General features: G+C 49.4%; 2 protein-coding genes across 3 annotated transcripts in view; one reads left to right on the forward strand and one right to left on the reverse strand.

The window, feature by feature from the left end:
- Nucleotides 1–578: 578 nt before the first annotated feature.
- Nucleotides 579–941, reverse strand: LOC116874093 (60S ribosomal protein L37a-like). The gene has a single exon (XM_032868515.1). It carries the CDS (start codon nucleotides 913–915, stop codon nucleotides 637–639), a length of 279 nt encoding a protein of 92 aa, XP_032724406.1. The 5' UTR covers nucleotides 916–941; the 3' UTR covers nucleotides 579–636.
- Nucleotides 942–3,292: 2,351 nt separating this feature from the next.
- The window catches only part of UPF1 (UPF1 RNA helicase and ATPase), a 36,911-nt gene continuing 15,279 nt past the window's right edge, over nucleotides 3,293–24,924 (forward strand). Inside the window, exons 1-8 of one of the 2 annotated variants that reach the window (XM_032867729.1) lie at nucleotides 3,293–3,523; nucleotides 17,102–17,244; nucleotides 18,871–18,960; nucleotides 21,168–21,335; nucleotides 21,657–21,837; nucleotides 23,509–23,670; nucleotides 24,322–24,439; nucleotides 24,591–24,689. In XM_032867729.1, coding sequence (XP_032723620.1) covers nucleotides 3,293–3,523; nucleotides 17,102–17,244; nucleotides 18,871–18,960; nucleotides 21,168–21,335; nucleotides 21,657–21,837; nucleotides 23,509–23,670; nucleotides 24,322–24,439; nucleotides 24,591–24,689 — 1,192 coding nt within the window. The remainder of the gene's footprint in view (nucleotides 3,524–17,101; nucleotides 17,245–18,870; nucleotides 18,961–21,167; nucleotides 21,336–21,656; nucleotides 21,838–23,508; nucleotides 23,671–24,321; nucleotides 24,440–24,590; nucleotides 24,690–24,924) is intronic. The other variant, XM_032867730.1, reaches the window with a different exon arrangement.

The raw sequence follows: 24,924 nt of genomic DNA on the forward strand, positions 1-24,924 counted from the left end.
AGAGAGAGGGGGAAGCAGGTTCCCTGCTGAGCAGAGAGCCCGATGCAGGGCTCGATCCCAGGACCCCGGGATCATGACCTGAACTGAAGGCAGAGGCTTTAACCCACTGAGCCACCCAGGTGCCCCAAGCTATTTGTGTTTTTGAGTCTAAAGTGACTCTCTTGTAGACAACATCTAGTTGGACCATTTTTTAAAAAGACTTTATTTATCTGACAGACAGAGAGAGAGAGAGAGAGAGAGAGCATGAGCAGGGGGAGGGGCAAAGGGAGAGGGAGAAGCAGGGACCCTGAGATCATGACCTGAGCCAAAGGCAAACACTTAACTGACTGAACTACCTAGGCAACCCTGGTTGGATCATTTTTTTTTAAAGATTTTATTTATGTATTTGAGAGAGGGAGAGAGAGAGAGATCAGAAGTAGGCAGAGAGAGAAGGGGAAGCAGGCTCCCTGCAGAGCAGAAAGCCCGACATGGGGCTCGATCAGGGCTGGATCCCAGGACCCTGAGACCATGACCTGAGCCGAAGGCGGAGGCTAAATCCACTGAGCCACCCAGGCACCCCTGATCATTTTTTGTTGTTGTTGTTACATAAATTAACCCATTTATTATAGGCTAGCAATGTTTCAAACGGCGGCGCTTCTACTGGTCTTTCAACTCCTTCAGTCTTCTGATGGCAGACTTTACTGTGACAGAAGAAGTGGTGTTGTAGGTCCAAGCGCCACCAGAGACGGTTTTCAGGCAGGAGCCACAATGCCAGATCCCCACAGCTCGTCTTTTCATCTTGGTTTTGCCACAGAAGGAGCAAGTGTACTTGGTGTGCTGGCTTATCTCAATCTTCTTCACCATCTTCCTGAGGGAGGCACCATAACAGGTCCCATATTTGCCCACGATTCCGACCTTCTTGGTGCGTTTAGCCATGTCGCCTCAAACCAGGTCTGAGCCCCGAGAGGACTGGATCATTTTTTTTTAAAGCCATCTGACAATCACTGCCTTTGATGTGAAGAGTTTAACCCATTTACATTTAAGTAATTACTGATAAGGGCTTATTGCTGTCCTGTTGCTATTTGTTTTTTATATGTCTATGTCTTCCCCTCCAACAATTTCTCCATTATCAACTTTTTAAATGTTAAATAGATAATGTTTCAGTGTATTATCCAAAATGTCATTTTGCAAATGTGACTGTATGTAGAAATTAAGGAGGAAATCCCTAGAAGTGGAATTGCTAGGTCAAAGGATGAGAGGATGAGGCATTTAAAACTCTGATAGGTGTTAGTAGGTGGGTTTTAAATGCTTCTATCAATCTAATTGAATATTTTCCAAAGAGGGCTTTGTGTTTTATTGAAACCATCCATTGGTTTGTTGGAATTTCTTTTTAAACTGTGACTTCCTGGGGACCTAATTCTTCAATTACTATATTCCCACATTTTAATGCATGGTAAGAGGCCAGAAAAAGATGTAAAGAAAGAAAAAGGAACCTCTTATCATGTAGTGACAGGAATATTGGAAAATGAGGAACCAAATAGGATCAGGAAATTTTAGTGTAGCTGTGCAAACCCAGGAGCCCTGTGAACTGACTTCAACCATTTAGAGGGCCCCAGAATCTTGCTACAAAAAGGGAAGCAGAGGTGGGGAGGTTCTCTGAGTCGCTATATAAAAAAGGAAGTTGAGTCCTCAACTTAAGTTCATAAATCAGTAGCTGAACTTGGACAAACTTTTACTGAACACTTACTGTGTGATGGCATTATTCTCCCCTTGGGGAAGACTGTGTGATGTGAACAAAGCCAACCTCTGTCCATGTGGAATTTTCATTTATAAATACTTAAGGTAGTGAATAAGTTCATGTATTCTTCATCCCATTTTTTAAAATATTATTTTTTTAAGATTCTATTTTTAAGCAATCTCTACACCCAACATGGGGCTCGAACTCACAGTCAGGAGATGGAGTGACAAGCTATACTCACTGAGCCAGTCAGGTGCCCCTCTTCATCCCATCTTTTTTTTTTTTTTTTTTTTTTTTAAGATTTTACCCATTTGAGAGAGCGAGAGAGTTGGAAAGAGCACCAGGAGCGGGGAATGGCAGATGGAGAGGGGGAAGCAGACTCCTCACTGAACAGAGAGCCGGAGGCTGGGCTGGATCCCAGGACTCAGGGATCAGGACCTGGGGCGGAAGTCATACGCCTAACCGACTGAGCCACCCAAGTGCCCCCTTCATCCCATCTTAATGGACAGTATTTCCCTAAAGGAAATTCTAGGCCCAGAGAGGTCAAGTCACTTGTACAAAGTCACACAGCTGGCAGGTGTCCAGGTCTGAATTTCACTGCACAAGTGCTCCCAATCACTTTGTTATATACTGCCTCTGAATAGTAAGATTAAAAGTTATGTAGTTATAATTAATTATTATAATATGTCATGTTATTATAGCTAATATAATTATTATATTAATAGTTAACATTATTATGATTATCGTCGGAAGCAGCAGCAATCACCATTACCCTGAGCCAGGCTCCGTACTAAGGACTATCCCCATTCCTTTTATTCAAGCAATAAATACTGAGCACTGGTTCTGTGCCAGGCAACCCCATTTTACAGATGGGGAAATTGAGGCAGGGAGCTTCTCTCAGAGATGGAGGTACATCGTCCCTGCCAAGCCTCCTCAACTGGGTGTTCCGACACCACCTTTGTAAATCAACCAGATAGTGCTCAATTAACCCGAGGCACAGTCGCCGCCCCTACGGAAGCAACCACCGCAGCCACGCCGCCGGGCGCCACTGAGCAGCGGTTGGGGCGGGACCACGTCCTCGTGTGGCCGGCGAGACGACGGTTAAAAGCCCCGCCCCCCGCGCGTGCGTACTAAGTGTTCCGCCGGCCTGCTCGGCTCCGGGCGTCCGGGCGCGGTTGGAGGCGTCCGCGAGGAGCGCGCGCGCCTGCGCCGGCGTCGGGCTCGCGCACGCGCACCTGCGCCGGCGTCGGGCTCGCGCACGCGCACCTGCGCCGGCGTCGGGCTCGCGCACGCGCACGACGGCGGCGGCGGCGGCGGCGGCGGCGGCGGTTCCTGCCGGGGGCTGCGAGCGGCGGGCGGCTCCGAGGGGAGAAGCGGCTCTGAGGGGCTCGGCGGCAGCGGCGGCTCGGCACGCGTGGCTCTTGTCCCGGCTCGTGCCGCGGCAGGCGTTTCAGTCCGGTTTAGGAGCGTGGGCGCGGCGGCGGCGGCAGCCCGAAGCCTGCGGCCTAGGCCTCAGCGCGGCGGCGGGCTCGAGTGCGGCGGGGAGCCGGTCTGAGGGCCCTACTCGGCGGCACCATGAGCGTGGAGGCGTACGGGCCCAGTTCTCAGACGCTCACCTTCCTGGACACCGAGGAAGCCGAGCTGCTCGGCGCCGACACACAGGGCTCGGAGTTCGAGTTCACCGACTTCACTCTCCCCAGCCAGACGCAGACGCCCCCGGGTGGCCCCGGCGGCCCCGGAGGAGGTGGCGCGGGCGGCCCGGTAGGCGCGGGCGCGGGAGCTGCGGCCGGACAGCTGGACGCGCAGGTGAGCTGCACATGGCGGCGCCGGAAGCCCGAGCCGGGCCTCGGCGCCTGGGAACTTTCTCCGGGTCCCGCACTCTGGCCGGGTCCGGAGTAACCTGTCCCTGGTCTTCCACTCAGGCCCGAGCTGACCTTCCCCGGGTCCCCCCATTCCGGCTGGGTCCGGAGTAACCTGCCTAGGTTCTCGGTCTTCAGCTGGGTCCAGGTAGATCTGTTTAGAGTCCGGCTCTGGTTCGGTCCGGGTGATTTGCTCAAGACTATCTCGGGCCGCGTCTTAGGTCACCAGCCCGAAGTCCCTTCCGGGCGTGTCCGAGGTGACCTGCCCTCGGTCTGTCTCTGGCCAGGTCGGGGGTGATCTGTCTCCAGGTTTCCCTCCTGCTGGGTCCGTGCCCTGCTCAAGCCGGCTCCCGGGGTGGTGATCTGCCCGGTTCCCCTTGTGGCGGATTCGTCCTCCCTGCCCCACCCCCCACCTGTGGTTCCCCCACCCCCCTAATCATGCCCGCTGAGCTACGGGTTCAAATTTACCCGGGCTCGGGGACGCTGGAGAGGGGAGGGTCGAAGCTCCCAGAGCAGAAACGGAATTTTTTCCTCCAGTGGAGATGCTCATACGCGGTAACTATTGAGATTATTCGAGAGACAGGTTGCGTTTTGTTTTTCCTCCTTGCATTGCCTGTTGCTGAAACCGACCTGTTATGTAACTCCACAGCCCTGCCTTGGAAAAGTTAGGCTTGAGTTTTTTCCTCCAGTGGGGCAGTGATAGTGGGTTTTACATAAATGGTACTGCCACGTTGGACAGTTTGTTTTCAGTGATGTGAATGTTTAGGGAAAGCTACTTCAGTATTTTAAGTTTGGGTTTGTGTTATGGGAAGTATCACACTTAGCCTTCTTGAACCTAGGTCCCTGCCCTGAAGAGGCAGAGGGAACTGGCTGGGGTCTTGGGCTGGGATCCCTTGTCACAGGAGTCCCTTGGCATGAGGACCCACTGTCAGAGCTGGGGGAGCCACCCCATCTCAGCCACAGTGAGCTCAGACTCTGGGAGGGCTTGCATTCTAGTTGATTGAGTCACTCCCGTGGGTAGACCACCCACTTGGATTTTCTTTTAGCCCCTAATAGAGGCAGAAAACATTTGACTCATTCTAACCCCAGATTCCTTAAAAATAGATGCCTGATGGGCGGAGCATCAGGGAGACAGGTGTGCAAGTATGTATGTTTTTTTCAGTTTGGTTTACATATGGTGGAGGAAGGTAGAGTCGGGAGAGTTTGCCTGGAGAAATCAATGAGCTGTTGGAGGTTCGTAACAACACCTGTAGTTTCATACTCTGTTGACCTCTCTTGTTTCCACAGCTGTGAAAAGGGGGTATAGGAGTTTCATTTTTGTTGTTTTTAAACATACATGAAATCTGGACTCATGTTTAGGTGGACCAGATAGCGCTGTCTATAACTTGTCTAGAAGGCTGAGGAGAAAGAGCTCACAGTTGAGCAGTGTGCCATGATTCATGGCAGCTCAGGAATGGGAAAGGTAATTGTTCTATTGGAAATTCTTTTTAAACTGTAACTAATGTAATACAGCAGCTCTGACTTCAAGTTTTGTTCCTTGCATTCTGTGGGCAATTAATTGCAGGGTGTGTCCTTCTCTTTAAGTTGAATGATCTGTTTTTCTGCACCTGGACACTGAGCTGTATAAAATAAGACCCTTAAAACTCTCCACTGTAAGTACATGTTGAGTTGAGCTCACTTGAGTTCTCATGACATCACAAGGGTTTATCCTTCCTTGCCTTTAGTTAACTGATGACCCACTCACCTGTAGCCTACCTTTTGTGTTTGGGAAATGGGAGTAATTACCTTTGTATCGCAAGAGAAGGCCCTGAATTTGGGGACAGAAAAGTCTGAATAGAATTGGAAAATGGAAAAAAGTTGATTATCTCCTATGCCAGTTGGTGGCATTGGCTGCCTACAACATCTGGGATTTTCCTTATTTATCCTCAGGAGTTGGCTGTGTAGCTAATGGTATGATGGGGCTTTCAGAAAGACTAAAAAAACCCATTCTGAATGCCTTTTGATTTTATCTTACTGGGTGAGTGGCTGTGACTTATCAAAGGCTGTGCAGCCACTTTGGTTTCACAGCTTTCTTGAGATAGCATTCTTAGACCATAGGGTTTGCCCACTTAGAGAGTACAGTTCAGTACCTTTTAGTACATTCGCAGGTGTGCAGCCATCTCCATAATCAATTTTTGGACATTTTCATCACCCTGAAAAGAAACCCACACCTCTTAGCCTGTTCGTCCTGCCTTCTCCAACGCAAGGCAAGCACTAATCTTAATGTCTCGGGTTTACCTACTGTGGACGTTTGATATAAATGATGATGTGTGGTCTTCTGTGTCTGGCTTCTTTCACTGAACATGTTTCAAGGTTCATCCATGGTGTAACACGAATCTACTCCCGTTTCTTGCTGGGACTGAATAATATTTCATAGTACAGACAGACCACATTCTTTTAATCTGCTTACCTGATGGTGAACGTTTGGGTTGTTTCTGCCTTTAGTTATAGGTAATGCTGCCGTGGACATTCGTGTGCAAGTTTCTGTGCGGCGGTAGGTGAGTTTGCTGGGTTGTGTGGTACCTCTGTGTGTGACCCTTCCAGCAGCTGCCAGACTGTTTCCCAACGTGCAGCCACATTTGATACCAGTTTTGCTTAGTTGGTTTTACCTGAAAGTTTGTTTAGAGGCGGAATGTGTGTCCCTGCCAGAGTAGGAGAATGGCAGGCAGGGGTGACTCCTGCTGAGCTCTGAGTCCATTCAAATAACACTTGTTTTCTTTTTTTTTTTTTAATTAACATATAATGTATTATTTGTTTCAGAGAATATTTGTATTCTTGTTTAGGAAATAAAACTGGTATTTCTCAAAGCCCTTGAGATCCTGGGATGAAAAGTGCTGACATAATCCTGCCAAGTGTCTTAAGATACAAGGGACCATGGGGCGCCTGAGTGGCTCAGTGGGTTAAGCCTCTGCTTTCGGCTCAGGTCATGATCTCAGGGTCCTGGGATCGAGCCCCGCATCGGGTTCTCTGCTCAGCAGGGAGTCTGCTTCCTCCTCTCTCTCTGACTGCCTCTCTGCCTACTCGTGATCTCTCTCTGTCAAATAAATAAATAAAATCTTTAAAAAAAAAAAAAAGATACAAGGGACCATTTTCTTTTGCTTATCTAAGTCTTTCCTGGGCCATTTCCCTACCCCTCAAAGGGCAGGAAAGGTAATTTCAGAAGTGCTTTGCATAATAGCTGGTGTTACAAACCTTCTGCCGTGTCTAGTTGTCATATTTCCTTTTGATGGTCGCTATTGTCATGTTTTTTTCAAATACGGGAATTACAGTAAAAATCTGAGTTGGGAACACTACTTGACTTTAAAAGAGAGAAAAAGAAAGAACGAACAAACTATTGATACACACAGTGATGTGGCTGCATCTCAGAATAATTACACAGAGTAAAAGTACTGTGACCAAAAAAGTGTATACTCTGTGATTCTGTTCATAAAAAGCTCTAGATAGTGCTAGCTAACTGGTAGTAATAGAAAGCAGATCAGTGGTTGGGGGAGGAAGGAAAAAAAGGAGGAAGGGATGACAAAGGGCATAAGGGGACTTGGTGGTAGATGTATTCATTATCTTGATTGTGGGTGTTTACATACATTGGTGTATGTCAGTTTATAAAATGTACACTTTAAACCTGCACTGTTTATTGTATGTCAGTTATACCCCAGTGAAACTTGAAGACCACCCGGAGATACCACTACCCACTCATAAGAGTGGCTCAAATTTTTTAAAAGGCTGGATGGAAAACCACTTGGAACTTTCATACCTTGCTGGTAGAATGGTTCACACCCACCTCTGTGGTCCAGCAGAGAAGCAAAGGCAGTTGTCCACACATGGGGCTGCTCTGAGCGTTTATAGCTGCTTGGTTCGTGAGAGCCCGGATGGGAAACAGTTCCCAGCGGCCATCCGCAGGTAAACAGATCAGCAGAGGCTCCTCATCATTTGTAGTCTTCTCTAAGTAGGCTCCATGCCCAGCTTGGGGCTTGAACTCATGACCCTGAGGTGAAGCATTGCTCGCTCTACGAACTGAGCCAGTCCCTATCGATTGTAGTCTTGAGTACATACACTTGAGCTTCTTTTTCCTATTTAAGCAGTGAGATACTTGGCTAAAGAGTTGCTACTTGGTCTTCAGAACCATAGTTGTGACTGCCTTCAGAATTCATTGTGGAAGGTGCTGTGCTAACATATTCATGACTGGCTAGATAAACAGATCATCTTCTGCTTACTGGCATGTAGCTTACGAAGAGGAGGAATGAGTTTGATACAGTCCAGGGGTTCCTGAAAGTGGTGAGTTAAAAATTTGACTTTTTCCATCTGGTTTCACGAACTCTCAGGTCAGCTGTGATATAAGCACACCTTGAGAAAATTGGAGATAAAAGACTGATAACTTTGCAGGAGCTCTGGCAAGTGTTCGTCCGGCACTTTCCCCTTATTGGATTTCTTGGGTTTGTTTCCAGATGGTTAGAACTCTATGGACGATTAGGGGAGAGGAAGGGCTTATGTGTCAGTCACATAAGCGAAATGACTTCTTACTTTATTTACCCCAGTTTCTTAACCCAGATTCAGTATGATGGAAGGCAAAATTAACACTAGTACAATATCAATATATTTTTAAAAGATTTTATTTGTTTATGACAGAGAGATCACAAGTAGGTGTGGGGGTGGGTGGGAAGCAGACTCCCTGCTGAGCAGAGAGCCTGATATGGGACTCAGTCCTGGGACCCTGGGATTATGACATGAATTGAAGGCGGAGGCTTAACCCACTGAGCCGCCCACTGGCTCCCACAGCAACAACAACAACAAGGAGACATCTTTCTAATAGCTTTATTGAGGCATGATCACATACTGTAGAGTCTCTTGTCTGTATGTGTGCAACTCAGTGTTTCCTAGTAAATTTGGGGAGTTTGATCATCCCACAGTTGTTCATTGTCTTTGATTCTCCTTCACTTGTCTTTTTCTTTCCTTCTCCTTCATTTTTGCTCCTGTTCATCTTTGTAGTGTGTCCTCAGTGGCTCTAATGTAGGGAAATGGAGTGATCCTGTGCTCAGCCATTCCCTGCCACATGTTGGGGAGATTCCCCGCCCTGTGTGCCGGGCCCTCCACTTGAGCCTGGCCACACTGTTTCAGGGTGAGCCTGGGTGCCCTCATATACCTGTTCATGTTTACTCTTGTCTCCACTGTACAGGCTGTCAGGCCAGCCTCTTTGGCATGGTCGTTGGCTCTTGCCACTCTCAGCAGTTCTTACCTCCTTCCCTTCCTGAGCTCTGTGAGGGCTGGAGGTCAAAGTGAATCCTTTGCCATCTGTAGCTGTTTGGTTAGAGATGACAGGTGCTGGCCAGACTGCAGTTGACCTTCGGGATCATGAGGACCCAGAAAAGGGAGTGGTTTGCACTGCACAGGGAAAGCCTTTATAAGTAGTGGTCCTTGAGTTGTTCAGGAAGGCATGCCTCCTAGGCAGAGGGGTGAGCATGGGGCCCTACACTTGGCTTGGTGTAGAGGGAGAGTGGGTGCAGACACAGGCATGGATGCCATGCCAAGATGCTTGGGCTGAATCCTGGGGCCTCATGGAGCTGTGGAAGTGCTGGGACCTCACTTCCCTTGGAGAAAGGGCCCTTAGATGGTGGGTAGACCCACCAAAGTGTGGGTGAGGCCAGAGGGGAGTGCAGGCAGAGTGGCATGGTGCTCAGATGTTTGCCCATGTGCACTAGTGTGTGTGCATGAGCTACCACTGTACCAGGTAGCCAGAGTGGCCACTCCTCCTGGGACGGGTTCACTATACTGGATACCCTGTTGGCCCTGAGTCCTCAGAAGGAATTATGGCTAGAGCAGACATGAGTTCCTGTGTGGTTTTCATCAGGGCCCAGGATCCCCCAAGGGTGAGGCAGGGTTCTCCTCTGATGGGAGGTGTGGGGCGGTGCTTCTGGTTAGCGGAGCCTTTGGAGGCACTGCCCTGAGAGGAGGGGCAAGAGGCCCCACCAGGGCAGCACGCACAGAGGCTGGAGGGGGCAGATTCTGGGCTGTGGCTCTCAGCTGGGGGGGGGGGCAATTGGGGTGGTCACCGTGGCAGGGTGGTCTTTCGGTGGTACGCGGTAGTCTTGACTACAGTGACGGGTCATGACATCTAGCTCTGCTCAATGGGACCCAGAACAGAATGTGGCCTAGAAGGTGCAGAAGGGCAGCGAGTCTGGCTGAGTCTTTGGTGTTCCTTTCCAGGTCTCAGGGTCCCCGTCTTGGTGGGGGGGGGCTTTGAACTCTTCTTGCCAGAGGAGCTTTTGTTGAGAACAGAACCCTGCTACCTCTGATAAATATTGGGGTCCTAAGTCCTGGAACCCCATGGCTGGGAAAGGGTCATTGTGCCATTCATATGTGTTGGTCTGGTAGCAGCTTGTGAGCTGGACTACCGAGCCAAGCCAGGCTTCTAAGGATCCCTGCAGACTGTTGCCAGGATGGCTTCTAGACATTGGAGGCTTGTTGAGCTCTGTGGGCAGCCCTTTGTCACAACTGAGGACGGCATCTTCCCCTCTGCTTAGCTCTTTGCAGAGCTCAGCTGCCGAGATGACAGTGAATCTGGGGAGGTGGCTTTCCGTATCCTAGACTGGAAGGTGTTTGGTCAGAGCTGTGCTTGTTTTCCATTACTCTTTTTGAGTGTGTGGCTCCATGGAGTTAACCTGGATTCCAGGAGGCCACCTTGTCCAGCCGTATTGTGTAAAAATGTTGATTATGAATTCTCTATAAGTAAAACAAACCCTGATACCCATTTCCTCAGTTCAGCGGTTGTGAAGATTTTCCTCTCCCCATTTCTCTTCTAAAGCAAATCCATCTTGTCATTTCACCCTTCCTTCTGAGGTTGAGCCATAGGAGTTAGTGATACCCAGTCATTGTGACCTCTCGTATTTAGCATGCAATTCTAGAAACGAAAGGCATCTTTCAGGGCACCTGTGTGGTTCAGTCGGTTAAGTGTCTGCCTTCAGCTCAGGTCATGATCCCAGGGTCCTGGGATTGAGCACCCCGTTGGGCTCTCTGCTCAGCAGGGAGCCTGCTTCTCCCTCTCCCACTCCCCCTGCATGTGTTCCCTCTCTCGCTGTGTCTATGTTAAATAAATAAATAAAATCTTAAAAATTAAAAAAAAAAAGGCATCTTTCACACAGCACTGCTGTTGTCAGAGGAACAGCACGACAGTAGTTTTTCTGGGATCATCTAATACATGGGGTTTCCCTATCTCCACAGTCAGATTCTCACTAGTCAGAAAATGGCTTGGCTTGGTCTGTTCTTTGTGAGGTCCAGTATTAATGTGATTGTCTTGTCTCCTGGTCTCGCTCTCCAGGGCAGCCCCTTCCTCTTCCTTTAACACCCCTGAGGTGGGGTTCAGTCTGGGTCATTGTCCTGTGAAGTATCCTGGTTTTTGGACTGAGCCCCCATCACACCCTGGCTGCTGCCTGCAGGTGTGGAGTGGGCTCCTTTGAGAATGGTGATCCCCAGGGCTGGGCAGGCAGGGGCAGCCCAGGATGAGCTGGGGATACTTTGGCCATGTCAAGGATACTTGGAACATCGAAATAAGCTATAGGGCTGAACTCAGCATGCTGACCAGAGAAAGGGTCCACTATAAAGGAAGAGGCCAGTGAAGATCCTTTTCCCTTTCCTTTCCTTGCCTTTTTGTTTCTTTCCTTCCTTCTTTCTTTCTTAAGATTTTATTTGTCAATGACTGAGCACAAGCAGGGGGAGTGGCAAAGGGAGAGAGAGAGAGAAGCAGGCTCCCCGCTGAGCAGGGACCCTCCCCCCCCCCATGCTGGGCGATGACCTGAGCCGAAGGCAAACGCTTAACTGACTGAGCCACCCAGGTGTCCCTGAAGATCCTTTTCATCCAGATTTCATCCAGAACCTGGGGACCACTCTCTCAAGTGGGACCATGTGACATCATCTTTGTGGGTCAGAAATGGTTGACTCTCAGCCATTACATGTGGTTAAAACTAATGAATTGAAGGCTAAAGAGACATCAACACATCTTGAATGTAAAAAACTGTAAAAGACTTTAGAATTTGTGGACATTGGGGAATTGTGACTATGCTTATTAGATAGCAGTATTCTGTCGGTTTTATCAGTATTATTCCTGAGTGGGAGGCTTGTGATTGTGTGGAGAAAGTGCTTGTCTTGGGGCCTGTGACTCTGAAATGGATTGGGAAGGTAAACGTGTGTGTGCAAAGCAAGTATGGCAAAATGCGAGTGACTGGTGGATCCAGGTGATAGGTGTGTGAGGTGTTCATTCTCTGTAGTTTTGAAACTTTTTCTGAAGCTAGGGGGAGGCCAAAACTTCTGTTAGCCTTTTCCTGAGGTGAGGCTCGGGGGTTCTGCCACTGCCCCCCTGCCTTGGGCCACACTGAGAGAAAGGTGATTTCCCACTCTTTATTTAAACCTTGGGATAAAAGAATACTTGATGAATTATTTTATATTCCAGGCTTTAGGCTTTTGGATGTGAAGATACAGCCTACACTATGAGGGCCTCCTGGGGTGTGGGCTCCTTTCTAGGTGCTGGGGTGATAGCAGGGACCCTTGCTATGGGGCCCCACAGATGGGTCAAGGGAGGCCTCCCTAGGAGATGCCCTGTGCACTGAGATCCAAAGAACCGAGAGCCAGCTGTGCAGAAGCCAAGGGACAGTGAGTGCAAAGACCCTGTGGCACTGGCAGACTTGGACTGAGGGACTGTGAAAGATCCATTTCTTTCTGAGTGGTACAGTACTTTTGGCGTAAAAATCTGTAGCCTAAAAGTTCTTACCAGCACATTTAGGAGTAATTTTTGAATTTACATGCTTTTCCTCTGTGGGTCTGATGTGACCTCTCTTCCTGTTACTCTGCTGTGCACAGTCTGAGTTCTGTAGTCAGTTGTATGAAACGGTCCCTGGCAGAGAGTGTCTGCAGGCCTTGATCAGCTCAGCAGCTCATAGGTTTACTTCAAATAGTACTCAGAGCAGAGGTGAAGAGGGAATCGTTTTCCCAGTGATGTGGTGCCTGGAGGTAGGCTTTGCATTTGGTGGGTTGGGGATGGTCCTGTCCCTCAGTCTAGCAGGCGCTAGGCTCCTGGCTGGAAGTGCAAGGTTGATAACCTCAGAGGACAAGGTCCCTTCTGTCCTCCCATCATGTCACCTGGCATGGGTTGTGGACCTTCTCTGTGCTGGGCACACTCTAGTGCTTTGTTTTAACTAATTAAATTATAGTTTCTAAGGTCAAATGTATTTTTGAAGTTAATGTTTATCTTTAAACTTTCCAGAGAGTAGAGGGAGAAACTAACAAGCCAGCTGTAGAAGTCAGTTTGTATTGTGGCCCGATCATAGCTGGGGAGGAGTGGGGCTGAGTGGGAGCTGGAAGTGGGTGTGTGTGTGGGGGGCCCGCATGCACACATTTCCCAACCAGGAGGCTAGAGGGCTACTGGGTCTTGGGAAATCTGGATTCTTCTCTCCAGCCTCCCCAGCTTTAGAGAGGTATAGAAAGTCTGCCTGACCTTATATCTGTATCATGTTGTCTCCCAAGAGTTCTGAGAACAGACCTAAATTTCCTGCCCCTTATTAATCGGAAGGGGTGTGGTGTGGTTCAGGGAGCCTCCCCATGTGGCTGGTCAGGATGTGTCCTCTGCTGGTTCAAGCCTCCCCCTGAGGAGGGGAGGTGAACTGTGGGATCTGAGGCCCAAATGGGGCAGGAGTGGATTGAAAGAGGGCACCTGGTGGTGTGTACTTTTCTATATTACTCTAGGTACTAATTCTGTTGTTTCAGGGAAGTAAATATTCAGATATCACCAAGGGCATTTATTTATATGTAAAAGCTTATGCAGCCTGGTAAAAAATTTTATGAGTTGTTTTAGACAAGGAATCTGTAAGCATTTTCTTAAAGGACTAAATAGTAAATATTCTAGACTTTGTGGGACAAGAGGCAAAATTGAGGATATTATTAGTTATTTAATCCAACTATTTAAAAATGTAAGTACCATTTTGAGCTTGAGAGGGGGGTCCCGCCTGCTGATTCCTTATTGGACTACCTTAGCCCTCTGTTGATCCTAGTTTTTACGGAGTTTTTCTGCTGAGATTAGATTAGAAAAGTAGCACATTTCTCTTTGGAAAGGTGAAAGCTGATCAAAGTTAAGTCATAGAAGGTGTCAATACCCATTTATCCAAGCTCAGGTTACCAGAGCTATGGAAAGAATAGTTTCAGATCAAGTAAAAAGAAGTTCAAGTTTCATAATATTCTTAAAAACTCTGTTACCTCAAATACTTGATAAACCAGTTTATTGGGCTTAAGGGGTCACAAATGTCGGTTTCTAATTACTGCCTTCTGTATTGTGATATGTGTACTTCCTTCACTGCCGTTAAGGTGAAATCCAGATGCCATAACTGGGCTACAGAGTTTCGGAAAACCAACCAGTGAGTGTGCCTGGGCACAGTCACACCAGGAGTGGCCCCTGCGGGTGGCCTCACACTAGCGTTGCCACTGCATGTGTCAGGAGAAGTGTTGTAAAACAGAGAGGTGACTTTTTGAAGTGATAGCCAACTATCAATTTCAGAGCACAACTCAAAAAATCAAACAGTCGATTAAAAATGGGCAAAGGACTTCTTTTTTCCAAAGAAGATACACAAGTGGCCAACAAGCAGATGAAGACATGCTCAGTTTCGCTATCAGAGAAATGCACATCAAAACCTCTAAGAGACATCACCTGGTATTCATTAGGATGGCTATTTAAGAACAAACAAAAATGATAATGGGTATCGAAGAGGCTGTGGAGAAGTTGTAATCCTTGTGCACCGTGGGTGGGAATGGAGAATAATGTAGCTTCTGTGGAAAATACTATGGCAGTTTCTTTTAAAAAGTTACACAGAGAATTACCATAAGATGTGGCAAGCCCACTTCTGGGCATATCCCCAAAAGAATTGAAAGTGGGGACTTGGTCTTTGTATACCATGTTCAGAGCAGCCAAAAGGTGGAAGAAACCCAAGAGCCCACTGAAGAATAAATGGATAAACAAAATATGTGTCTATTCAGTGAAATGTTACTCAGCCTTAAAAAGGGGGAAAAAAATTATTTATTTTTTTTTTTGAGAGAGAGCACCTATGTGCAGCAGTGGGGGGAGAAGATGAAAAGGGAGAGAGAGAGAGAGAGAGAGAGAATCTCAAGCAGGCTGCACACCCAGCTCGGAGCCTGACATGGGGCTCGATCTCACACCCCTAAGATAATGACCTGAGCTGAAATCAAGAGTCAGAGGCTTAACTGACAGAGCCACCCAGGTGCCCCAGCCTTAAAAAAGGAAATTCTGACACCTGCTATATAAAACATGGATGAGTGTTGAGGACATTGTGCTATTTGAAACAAGCCAGTCACAAAAGACAAACTATGAGACATTTATATGGTGTCTCTAGGGTATTCAGATTCACAGAGACAGAAGTTAGAATGGTGGGCTCCAGGGGCTAGGGGAGGGGAATGAGGAGCTGGTGTTTAATGGGAACAGATGAAAATTGGGCAGATGGGAAAGTGCTGGAGATGGATGGTGATGATGGTTGCAGAATAATATGAATGTACTTAATGCCACTGAGCTGTGCACTTAAAAGTGGTTACAGTTGGGACTCCTGGGTGGCTCAGTTGGTTAAGCGGCTGCCTTCGGCTCAGGTCATGATCCCAGCTTCCTGGGATCAAGTCCTGCATCAGGTTCCTTGCTCAGCGGGGAGCCTGCTTCTCCCTCTGCCTCTGCCTGCCACTCTGCCTGTGCTCACTCTGAGAAATAAATAAATAAAATCTTTAAAAAAAAAAAAAAGGTGGTTACAGTGGTTTGCACACAGTTTTAAAAAGAGATCAGGGATTCCCAAAGAAGTGCTTGTAATTATGTTACAGCACCATCTTTGCATTAAAATTCAAAAGTTGATTTTGATTTTTCTTTTTTTTTTTTTCCAAACAAAGTGTAGTTTTCTTCCATTTAATCTAGTTGTTGCCTACATGCAAAAAGCATGTTAAAGTAGTGGCAGAAGCTGTGAAATGGGGTTCTGGTCTGGGCCGAGACCATAATTAGACAAAGATGTTGACCCCCTACTTAACCCAAATTCACCACTGCAATTTCCAGAATGCCCCCTAGGGGGAAACACCCCCTCCATTCCCACCTGCCCCCTCTCCATCCCCAAATGAACTGCTGTCTTTATTATTTTTTTTTAAGATTTTATTTTCTTATTTATTAGAGTGCAAGTTTGTGAGTGGCAGGGGGCAAAGGGGGAGGGAGAGGAAGAGGGAAGGAATCCCAAGAAGACTCAGCAGCATGCAGCCCAGAAGCACAGGCTTGATCCCATGACCTTGAGATCATGACCTGAGCTAAAACCAAGAATCCAAGGCTCAGCTGACTGAGCCCCTTAGGTGTCCCCGAACTGCTTGCTGTCTTTAGAATCTTAGAGGTGACTTGGCTGGAGCAGTGGAGAGGGAAAGGCCCTGTGGGCACTGCTGGACCGAGCTGCACTGGCCTGAGCTGCCCACACGGCATGGCTCAAGGTGGCAGGGGCTCTTGGAGGGAGGGGGGCTGGTGTCTGATCCTCTCCCCCAGTTCAGAGAAACCTGGCGCCTGCCCTGGGGCTCCTGTCATTCCTCCCTGTCCTTGTCACCACTCCACGCCCTTGCTGCCTGACCCAGCCTCATGTGGGAGATGTGTCATCCCCACAGGAGTGGGGAGATAACAAGGACTGTTGACTACCGCCCAGGGTTCCTGGAGATGGCTTTAGGAATGAATGCCTTTTACTCTGGCGAACTGAGTCTGTGTGCCTCTGAATGAACATGTGAGCTCAGCAGAAGTGCCTGTGAAATTCATGGCTGCTTGTTAAAGTTGCCTGTTCGTACGTTTTTGCTATTGTAACATATAAAAGGTAGTATGTGTAGTAAGGATATATAGCCTGAGTTCAGAGGGTAATCCTAAACATTGAACTTCTAATTCATAATGAAGACGGTCTGCTCTCTGGAAAGGGAAGCTGGCAGCGGAGGAAGTGTGTTGACTAACGGGGGAACTGCTCTCTCACATCTTCAGTGGACACAGCCTTTTCTTCTGGCTTAGGCTTTGGCGGGAACCTTCACTCTGGTGGGATTCCAGGCCTCGTGGCCTGACCTTGTGTAACTGTCCCCAGAGGGGATTGCAACTGCTTTGTGTAAAGTCATCTTGCTCCTTGCGGCCCCCCGTCATGGGAACAAAGCGTCATCTTCAGCATCCTGGTTTGGTCATGGCTCTGTGACCAGGTGGGGTTGGACCTGGATATGCAGGAGGCAGGGTGGATGACCTAGGCCACCAGCACCCTGTTTTTGGACGGGTGGGTTTAATAGGGAGGTGGGAGAGTGTGAAAAGTCCATTCAGAAGAAGCTGAACTCTCTCAAGGTGGAGAGCGGGCCAGCGCTTCATGGGAAGGTCGTCATGGCTGCTCATTCGGGGGGCAAGCTGTGGGCCTGGTCTAAGGGGTGGAGAGCTGCAGCCTTGCATGGTGATGCTGCTGTTCTGCTGTAGGTCGGTGGACCAGAGGGCATTCTGCAGAATGGGGCCGTGGATGACAGCGTGGCCAAGACCAGCCAGTTGTTGGCTGAGTTGAACTTCGAAGAAGATGAGGAGGATACCTATTACACTAAGGATCTCCCTGTACATGCCTGCAGGTAAGTGCCGATGGCGGAGGCACGGACTCACGTCCCAGAGCTCTTGCATTCTGAGTGGGTTTGCCGGCTTTGGAAGCCCATGTAAGATGATGGATTGTGACATTTGTTAGTCCAAAATAAGAAGGTTCTTCAGGCCAGTGTATACATAGTCCTTGTTACTGGGCAGGAGGGTGGGATCAGCCCTCTCTGATACCCGATTCACCCAGAGGCCTTCTCTCAGGTCCTGGTGGGTCCCAGTACCTGTCCCACTCACTCATTTGAAATGAACTTACATTTGGTGAGGACTTGGGTTTAGAGAGTAAAAACAGCAGCTAAGATTTCTTTTACAAATAGATGATTGTAGGATACTTTAAAATATCTGCCTCTCTGATGAGTTCAAAATTCCCAAAAAGTTGGTATTAAATAGCCAGTGGCTAGAACTGCTTGTTGACCAAATTTGGAATTCTCACCTAGAGCAGGACCCATCCCTTGTATTTGGACCCATAAGATGAGACTTGTGTTCAGTTTTTTGTTATACATACACAAGGAAATTGAAACCAAAAGAGATGAATTGATCTTGTTCAGGGCACTTGGCCAGTCAGGGCCACTCTGGGCCTGAGCCATGTCACTGTCTTGCTGACCTCCCAGGCCACTGCTCCTCGGAAGGTTGTACCCACCACAGGACAGAGGGCTGCTCCGTCCCTTGCTTTGTTGGGAGACATTTTTTTTTTTTTAACTTTATTTTGGGTTTTTGTTTTTAACTTTATTTTGGCTCTTTTCTTACTTGTTTATAAATGTTTTTACGTATGTGTTAATGATGTTTTCGTGTTCCTGTTATCTACACATTTGCCGGTGAAGTGGTTCTGGTAAAGCTGCAGGTGCTTAAAGTTTGCATATGCCCTTACCCACCCAGCTGTCCCCATGGTGTGGGGGGTTGGAGGGAAGGTTCTTGGCTGGAGCACATTCTAGTTTGAGACTGAGGCTTGGCTTCATACACATACAGAATTCTGTGGTGAGCCGTTTTTTTTTTGTTTTTTTTTTTTTAATGTGTTTTTTGGTTTTCAGAAGAATGAGGCTGGGGGCTCTCTCGAGGTGCTCCTTGCAAGCTTGAGCTCAGGCTGCAACCCGCACCCGGCGACCCTCTGCTGCTGGGTCTGAGCTGAGTGTTCCCAGGAGCATGGCGCCCTCTGCCGGGAAGTGGAGCGCCTTGTGAATGCAGTGTGGTCCCAGCTTAACTCTGTGTGCGCAGAGCCAGGGATGCTGATTTCCCTGCTTCTAAGTCAGGGCTCCTGAAACTTAAGTCCAAGGTGGGGTAGCTAGGGGTTGCTTCGGGGCGTCAGAACTCTGCTGTTGGGTTCCCCGGCACCTTCTACAGCTCTCATCCCCCACTGGCAGAGGCTTTGCTGTTTCCTAGGGCCTCTCTCTCGGGAAGCCCCCACAGCACCCTGTACCCCTTCCCTGCATTTGCAAGATCAGGACGCCTCTGCAGTTAACTGATTGGATTTTGCTAGTGGGATCGTTGGGTTTGAGTATGTGTTTAATGAAAAATTTTAAAATGTTGTTAAGAGGAAAGAATTTTACATCCTGCCAAATTAAAACCAGAGAGAGACCTTCCAGCTTTAACTGTTGATGTTTTGACTTTTTTAGTTACTGCGGAATACACGATCCTGCTTGCGTGGTTTACTGTAACACCAGCAAGAAGTGGTTCTGTAACGGGCGTGGAAATACTTCTGGCAGGTAGATAATCAGACCGCGCATGTGTCTTTAATCAGTGCTGTGCTCAGATTTGTGTGTAAATTATGGAAATGTTGAAGCAAAAGCACAATATAAAATCATGCTAACAAACCTGGTTTTTTCCCTCCTCTGTGACTGGTTTAACTTGAAACAGATGGTGGTGTGTGAATGCCTTAATGTATTTACCCTTGATTTATTCTCTGTGGTTCTTTTATTATGCAAGTAGGGTTGGCTTAATTCTCATTCCCAGTTTTTATTTATATTTTTCTGCAAGATGAGCTCCTGGCACACCCATTCATCTTCATTACTGGGTGCCTGGGGAGGATGTTCCCAGGACAGTAATGGGCATCCATGGGAGCCGCTTCCTGAGAAGCCTCCCTCTGGTCTTAGCTCATCGGAGCAGTCCTGAGGCTAATACGGGCCAGATCCTGAATCATCGGATTAAATTAAGTTCACTTGACTATCGTCTCTGGGCTTCCCTTCCTGCTGTTGATCAGCAGCAGCTGTGACTGGGTCTCTTGTGTTTTGTGTTTGGGGTGAGACCAGTTTTGTGCTGGTGCTTGGATTCCAGCACAGAATCCAGTCCTGGTGGCTCCTCCAGAGCTGCCGTGCTGTGTGACAGCTCACACTACTGTCACAGAGAAGAGTCTTATAGGGCTCCAGGCCACTAGCAAGAAAGCAGCATCTTCTGGGGTTCATGTTTTGGAGACATACAGTGACAAAAGCCCATAGGCAGGTTTATTTGCACAGAGCCCCCACCCTTCCTGTGTCTTCCACAGCTGCATGCCAGGGCTCACCATCTTGTGCTGCCTGAGGACACAGTGGTCAGATCTCGAGTTGTCTGAGAGTTAGCAATGCAAACTGTGGGATTCTGGGTGAGGCAAAATGGGCTGATGTTTAATTCTAAAGATTTGAAAGAAAAAGCATCTTCAGGGTAACCAGATTCATGTCCCATTTTCAGAATGTTCTGGGTAATTTCATCATTACTGTGGTTGCATTAGTTCCTCTCCTTCAGGAAAAGTAATTAAATAAAACTTCTTAGCTGGCAACCCCATCTTCCGGTCAGCAGAGCCAAGATCAGAGAAGTTAGTGAAAGGCCTCTAAGAGAAAACAGACTCCATCAGCCAGCACTGAGTGTTTGCATGAGGCCAGATGGTAGAAATGATGGGGCAGCCACTTGCCTTCAGGGAGCTTCCAATATAATGGGGTGAGGTCGGTGTAGAAAAGACAGGAGGAAGTCAGTCTGGTAAAATGCCCAGTTGTGACAGCTTCGGAAGAGTGGGTGCTCTGTGGGTACAGAGAGTGGTGACAGCTGGTTAGATAATCTGACTGGCTTCCTGGGTTAGAACAGGCCAGAGAGGGTTAGAATGTGGAGCCTGAGCCGAAGCTTGCAACAGCAGGGGTTTCCCCGAGGTGTGGCCAGGCGGCATCTGACAGACCCGCAGCAAGGCTGTAGGTAGCTGGGAGAGACTAAGGCAGAGCCATGCACCATGCGTGGACCCCAGGCGAGGCCGGCTTGTCTTAGGTGGAGTTTTCACAAGCCCTGGGTGTCGGTCAGCTGTGTCCCGGAAATGGGAGGGACAGCAGAATCCTGGCCACGCAGCAGCAAGGAAGGAGCCGGGACAGCGTGGTTTCAGACGGTTGAGAGCCGGCCCTGTGCTTCCTGAGAGTAGCACTGAGCTCCGCTGCTCTATATTTTTTACTGCCCTCAGGTTTCTAATATGTTTGGTTATCAAGTTTCCTGGCCTGCAGCAAGTTAGGAGGGGCTGTTGCTCCTGGAAGCAGGCACAGGGACCCGGAGAAGCAATGGAAAGCAGCAGCAGCGGAGAAGCCTCAGCAAGCCGAGAGGAGCCGTGGAAGGGGCAGGCCTCTTGCCTCTCTGGGACAGCAGCCTTGGCCCCAACCATAGGTTCATTCAGGCCCTGTACGGAGGATTTCAGAAAGCAGGAACTTAAAAAAAGGAGCAGGAACTATGTGAAACACGTTAGGAAAGTTTTCCTTAAAGGCTGTTCAAGTCGGATTGATTTTTGCGCTCACTGGGGAGCCAGTTCAGGGGCGGGCTGGTCCCCTGGGACGCCAGATGGATGAGGTGTGACCGCCCTGCTAATGGACTGTGAACGGTACCGGAACTTTTAACGGGGGGCTCGAAAATTGGAAGTGGTGAAAAGCCAAACTTTGGGTGTTAACTATTTATCATTTCCTGGTTTCAGCCACATTGTAAATCACCTCGTGAGGGCAAAATGCAAAGAGGTGACTCTGCACAAGGATGGGCCCCTGGGGGAGACAGTTCTGGAGTGTTACAACTGCGGCTGCCGCAATGTCTTCCTCCTCGGCTTCATCCCTGCCAAGGCCGACTCAGTAGTGGTGCTGCTGTGCAGGTGAGGGGGGGCGCTCAGCCCCAGTGGGCGGAGAGGTGTGAGGATATTTGGGGGCTGGGGCTAGTTAGAGAACTGGGAATGCTGAGTAACTCTTCTGGGGTGTGTTCTGGTTAAATCATAAAAAGAATTCTGTAACAACAGTGTTAAGAGTTTTGAGAGTTCAGAGCTCAAGTGCATGGAGAGAGGCAATGTATTACTAACAATTTAAGGTAATATGATCACATAGTAAGATGTAGGGAACGTCACTTTGGGATGAAAGGTAAGCCTTGTGGGTGGAGGTCATCCTCACCTGGGCTCTTCCTGCCCTCGGTGTTTCTGTAGGCAGCCCTGCGCCAGTCAGAGCAGCCTCAAGGACATCAACTGGGACAGCTCCCAGTGGCAGCCCCTGATCCAGGACCGCTGCTTCCTCTCTTGGCTGGTCAAGATCCCTTCTGAGCAGGAACAGCTGCGGGCCCGGCAGATCACCGCCCAGCAGATCAACAAGCTGGAAGAGCTCTGGAAGGTGAGGGCCTGCTGAGAACGCAAAACCGCGTCAGCATGGTTCTTGTCCAGGGAGAGCTGCTGGGAGTGTTTCTGGAACGGGAGGTTCCGGAAGCAACTTGAGGGAGAGACTGCGGTCTCTACCTGGAACGGCCCTTTGGTGGAATCCCACAGGCACCTTCTGCTGGGCCTCTGGGAAAGGATGGCTCTGGTTGTTGGAATTTTTTCTCTTACTGCAGAGGAAGAGGGAGAGCAGAACTGGCCTCGGGCGGCTGTGGGTGCACATGTCAGGGGGAGCCGGGCCTGGGGAGACAGGACCGTGAGGGCGCTGGGAGACCTTGTTGGGCCTGTAACGTGTCTGAGCCAGGGTGACCCCGGGCCAGGGGTGAATGCTCAGGGGGAAAGGGGGCCAGGTCACAGAGGTCAGAGAGGCAGGGCCCACAACGGCTGGATGAGCAGAGGGGAGGGACTCCTGGTCAGGTGGTGGGGTGTCTGCCCTGCCCGACAGACCCAGTTCTCTAGGGAAGCCCTTCTCTGGTTCAGACTGTTCAGCTTTTATGATAAAGTTTTCGTAATTGGGCTATAAATTTTAATTGCCTGTATAATCCAAAATCTTAACCCACTGAGCCACCCAGGTGCCCCATAATCCAAAATCTTAAATGTGAATTTATTTTCACTTCGAGTGCAAGTCAGAATATTTCTCAAGTGTCTCTAGCAAGGTACCTTTCTGCTTCGATTTTTGGATGGCCAGAACTTTTTTTTTTTCTCTTTAAGATTTTATTTATTTATTTGACAGAGATCACAAGTAGGCAAAGTGGCAGGCGGTGGGGGCAGGAAGCAGGCTCCCTGCTGAGCAGAGATCCCAGGACCCCGAGATCACAACCCAAGCCGAAGGCAGAGGTTTTTTAACCAGTGAGCCACCCAGGCGCTCCCTTTTTTTTAAAAGATTTTATTTATTAGATCACAAGCAGAGGGGAGGGGAAGAGGGAGAAGTAGACTCCCCGCTAAGCGGCGAGCCTGATGTGGGACTCGATCCCAAGACCCCAGAATCATGACCCGAGTCGAAGGCAGACGCTTAACCGACTGAGCCACCCAGGCTCCCCAGAACTCTTTGACTTTTCTTGTTTATAGCTACACAGCCCAGATACTGTTCTGTCCCTGCCAGAGAAGAGTGTGTCACCCCTATTGGTGCAGCACAGGGTCAGGAGGAAACTGGGGGGCTGGGAGAAGAAGAAGGGCCTCCCCTTTTGTTTACACAGAGAACTAGTGGTCTTCCAGCAGCCCAAAAGTGGTAGTCTCTCTCCTGGTTCAGGGGCTAGGCGTTTGTTGGGGAACGTAGCCATTTGATGGTCTGGGCGTGTCAGGCTGTGTCCCTGGGGTGACATCACCAGTATTTACCCTACTGGTGTAGCCCTGGGCAGGGGGAGGGTTAACGGCAATGGCAACAACTGAAGGGTGTGCAGAGACCCAGGCCAGTGTCTGTGTCCCTGTGCCCCGTACACTTCCCCATATGAGGACTCTCCTCATGGGGTGGATGCCACGGACAATGGTGCCCTCTGTATGATGCCCCCATGAGCTTGTTCTGACAGGTGACGGATAGGCCTTGCTCTTCTAGGGACTAGTGAGCCTGCCTGTAGTTCCTTTCATATATAGGCGAAAATGGGGAAGAACAGGCGCCATGCTTGTCTTCTAGGAAAATCCTTCTGCCACCTTGGAGGACCTGGAGAAGCCAGGTGTGGACGAGGAGCCGCAGCACGTGCTTCTGCGGTATGAGGATGCCTACCAGTACCAGAACATATTTGGGCCTCTGGTCAAGTTGGAGGCCGACTACGATAAGAAACTGAAAGAGTCCCAGGTGATGTGGTGTGTGCAGGAGGGTTTCGGTCATTTAACACAGCATCTCTCCTAAGGTCTGGGGAGGGTGGTTTCCTCTGCAGACGGCGGATGCTGACGTGGGCCGAGGCGCAGTGCCCGGAGACGGACGGTGGATTGAGGGCAGGCGAGGGAGCGACCCTTGGGCTGATGCCTGGTTGCTCGGAGCTAAACACCGGCCTGAGTGTTTTCTGATTTAAAATCCAGCCAAAATCCCTCACAGTCAGGGTTGCGGCCTTTGCCCACGGCTGCAAGAGCCCAGGCCGAGGAGCCCGTGGCACGCCGAGGGCACTCCTGGCACTGGTCTCATGAAGAGTACGTGTAGGAAGTGGGAGCTCCAAGGATCGGCCGCCGGCTTCTTCTCCCTCTGCAATTCACAGAGAAGCCGCCTCCAAGAGCAGCCGTCGTGTGGGGGTCTCCTGGTCATCTGGAGCGGGTTCTGGGGGTCCTCATGGCTTCTGTCCCGGACGCGCCCTTGCTGGTGTTGCAGGCGGTTGGCTGCTGCACGCAGCACCCTGACATCGTGGCTCGTGAGGGCGCCGTAGGGCGCGCAGCTGTGGAAACCCAGACACGAGGAGTCCAGGCCCGTGTCTGTGTCTCAGGCTAACAGGGCTCTTATTTTTCATGTGCTCAGACTCAAGATAACATCACGGTCAGGTGGGACCTGGGCCTTAACAAGAAGAGAATCGCCTACTTCACTTTGCCCAAGACTGACTCTGGTAATGAGGATTTAGTCATAATTTGGTTAAGAGGTGATTTTAAGTTTTAAAATATTTGTGACCATAAGTAGCATAAAATTCCTAGTTTCTCCCTTGTAAAGTGTCCCTTAATTTGAACTCTTCATGGTGGCAGCCTCGGCACGTGTTGAAAACGCTAACTTTCTTGCTGTGTTTTCTCTGTAAGACATGCGGCTCATGCAGGGGGATGAGATATGCCTGAGGTACAAAGGGGATCTGGCACCCCTGTGGAAAGGGATCGGCCACGTCATCAAGGTCCCTGATAGTATCCTTTGCGTACAGATGGGTGAGCTTGTCCTGAGCACAGGTGGCCTGCATGGGGGTCGCGCAGGTGGAGAAAGGGCATCATAGGCGGCCTTGGCTCTGGGGGGGCCCCTCTGACTGGCGTTTGCCACTGAGTCCTTGCTTCAGCTGTGCTGTGGGGATGTGTCCAGCTCTGCGCCCCAAGGCTCTGGAGGCTCAGTTGGAACCCCGGCTGGGATGCAGCTGCTTCATGCTGG

Source organism: Lontra canadensis, unplaced genomic scaffold, assembly GCF_010015895.1.
Source record: "Lontra canadensis isolate GAN:19392208 unplaced genomic scaffold, GSC_riverotter_1.0 scaffold35, whole genome shotgun sequence".
NCBI lineage: Eukaryota > Metazoa > Chordata > Mammalia > Carnivora > Mustelidae > Lontra > Lontra canadensis.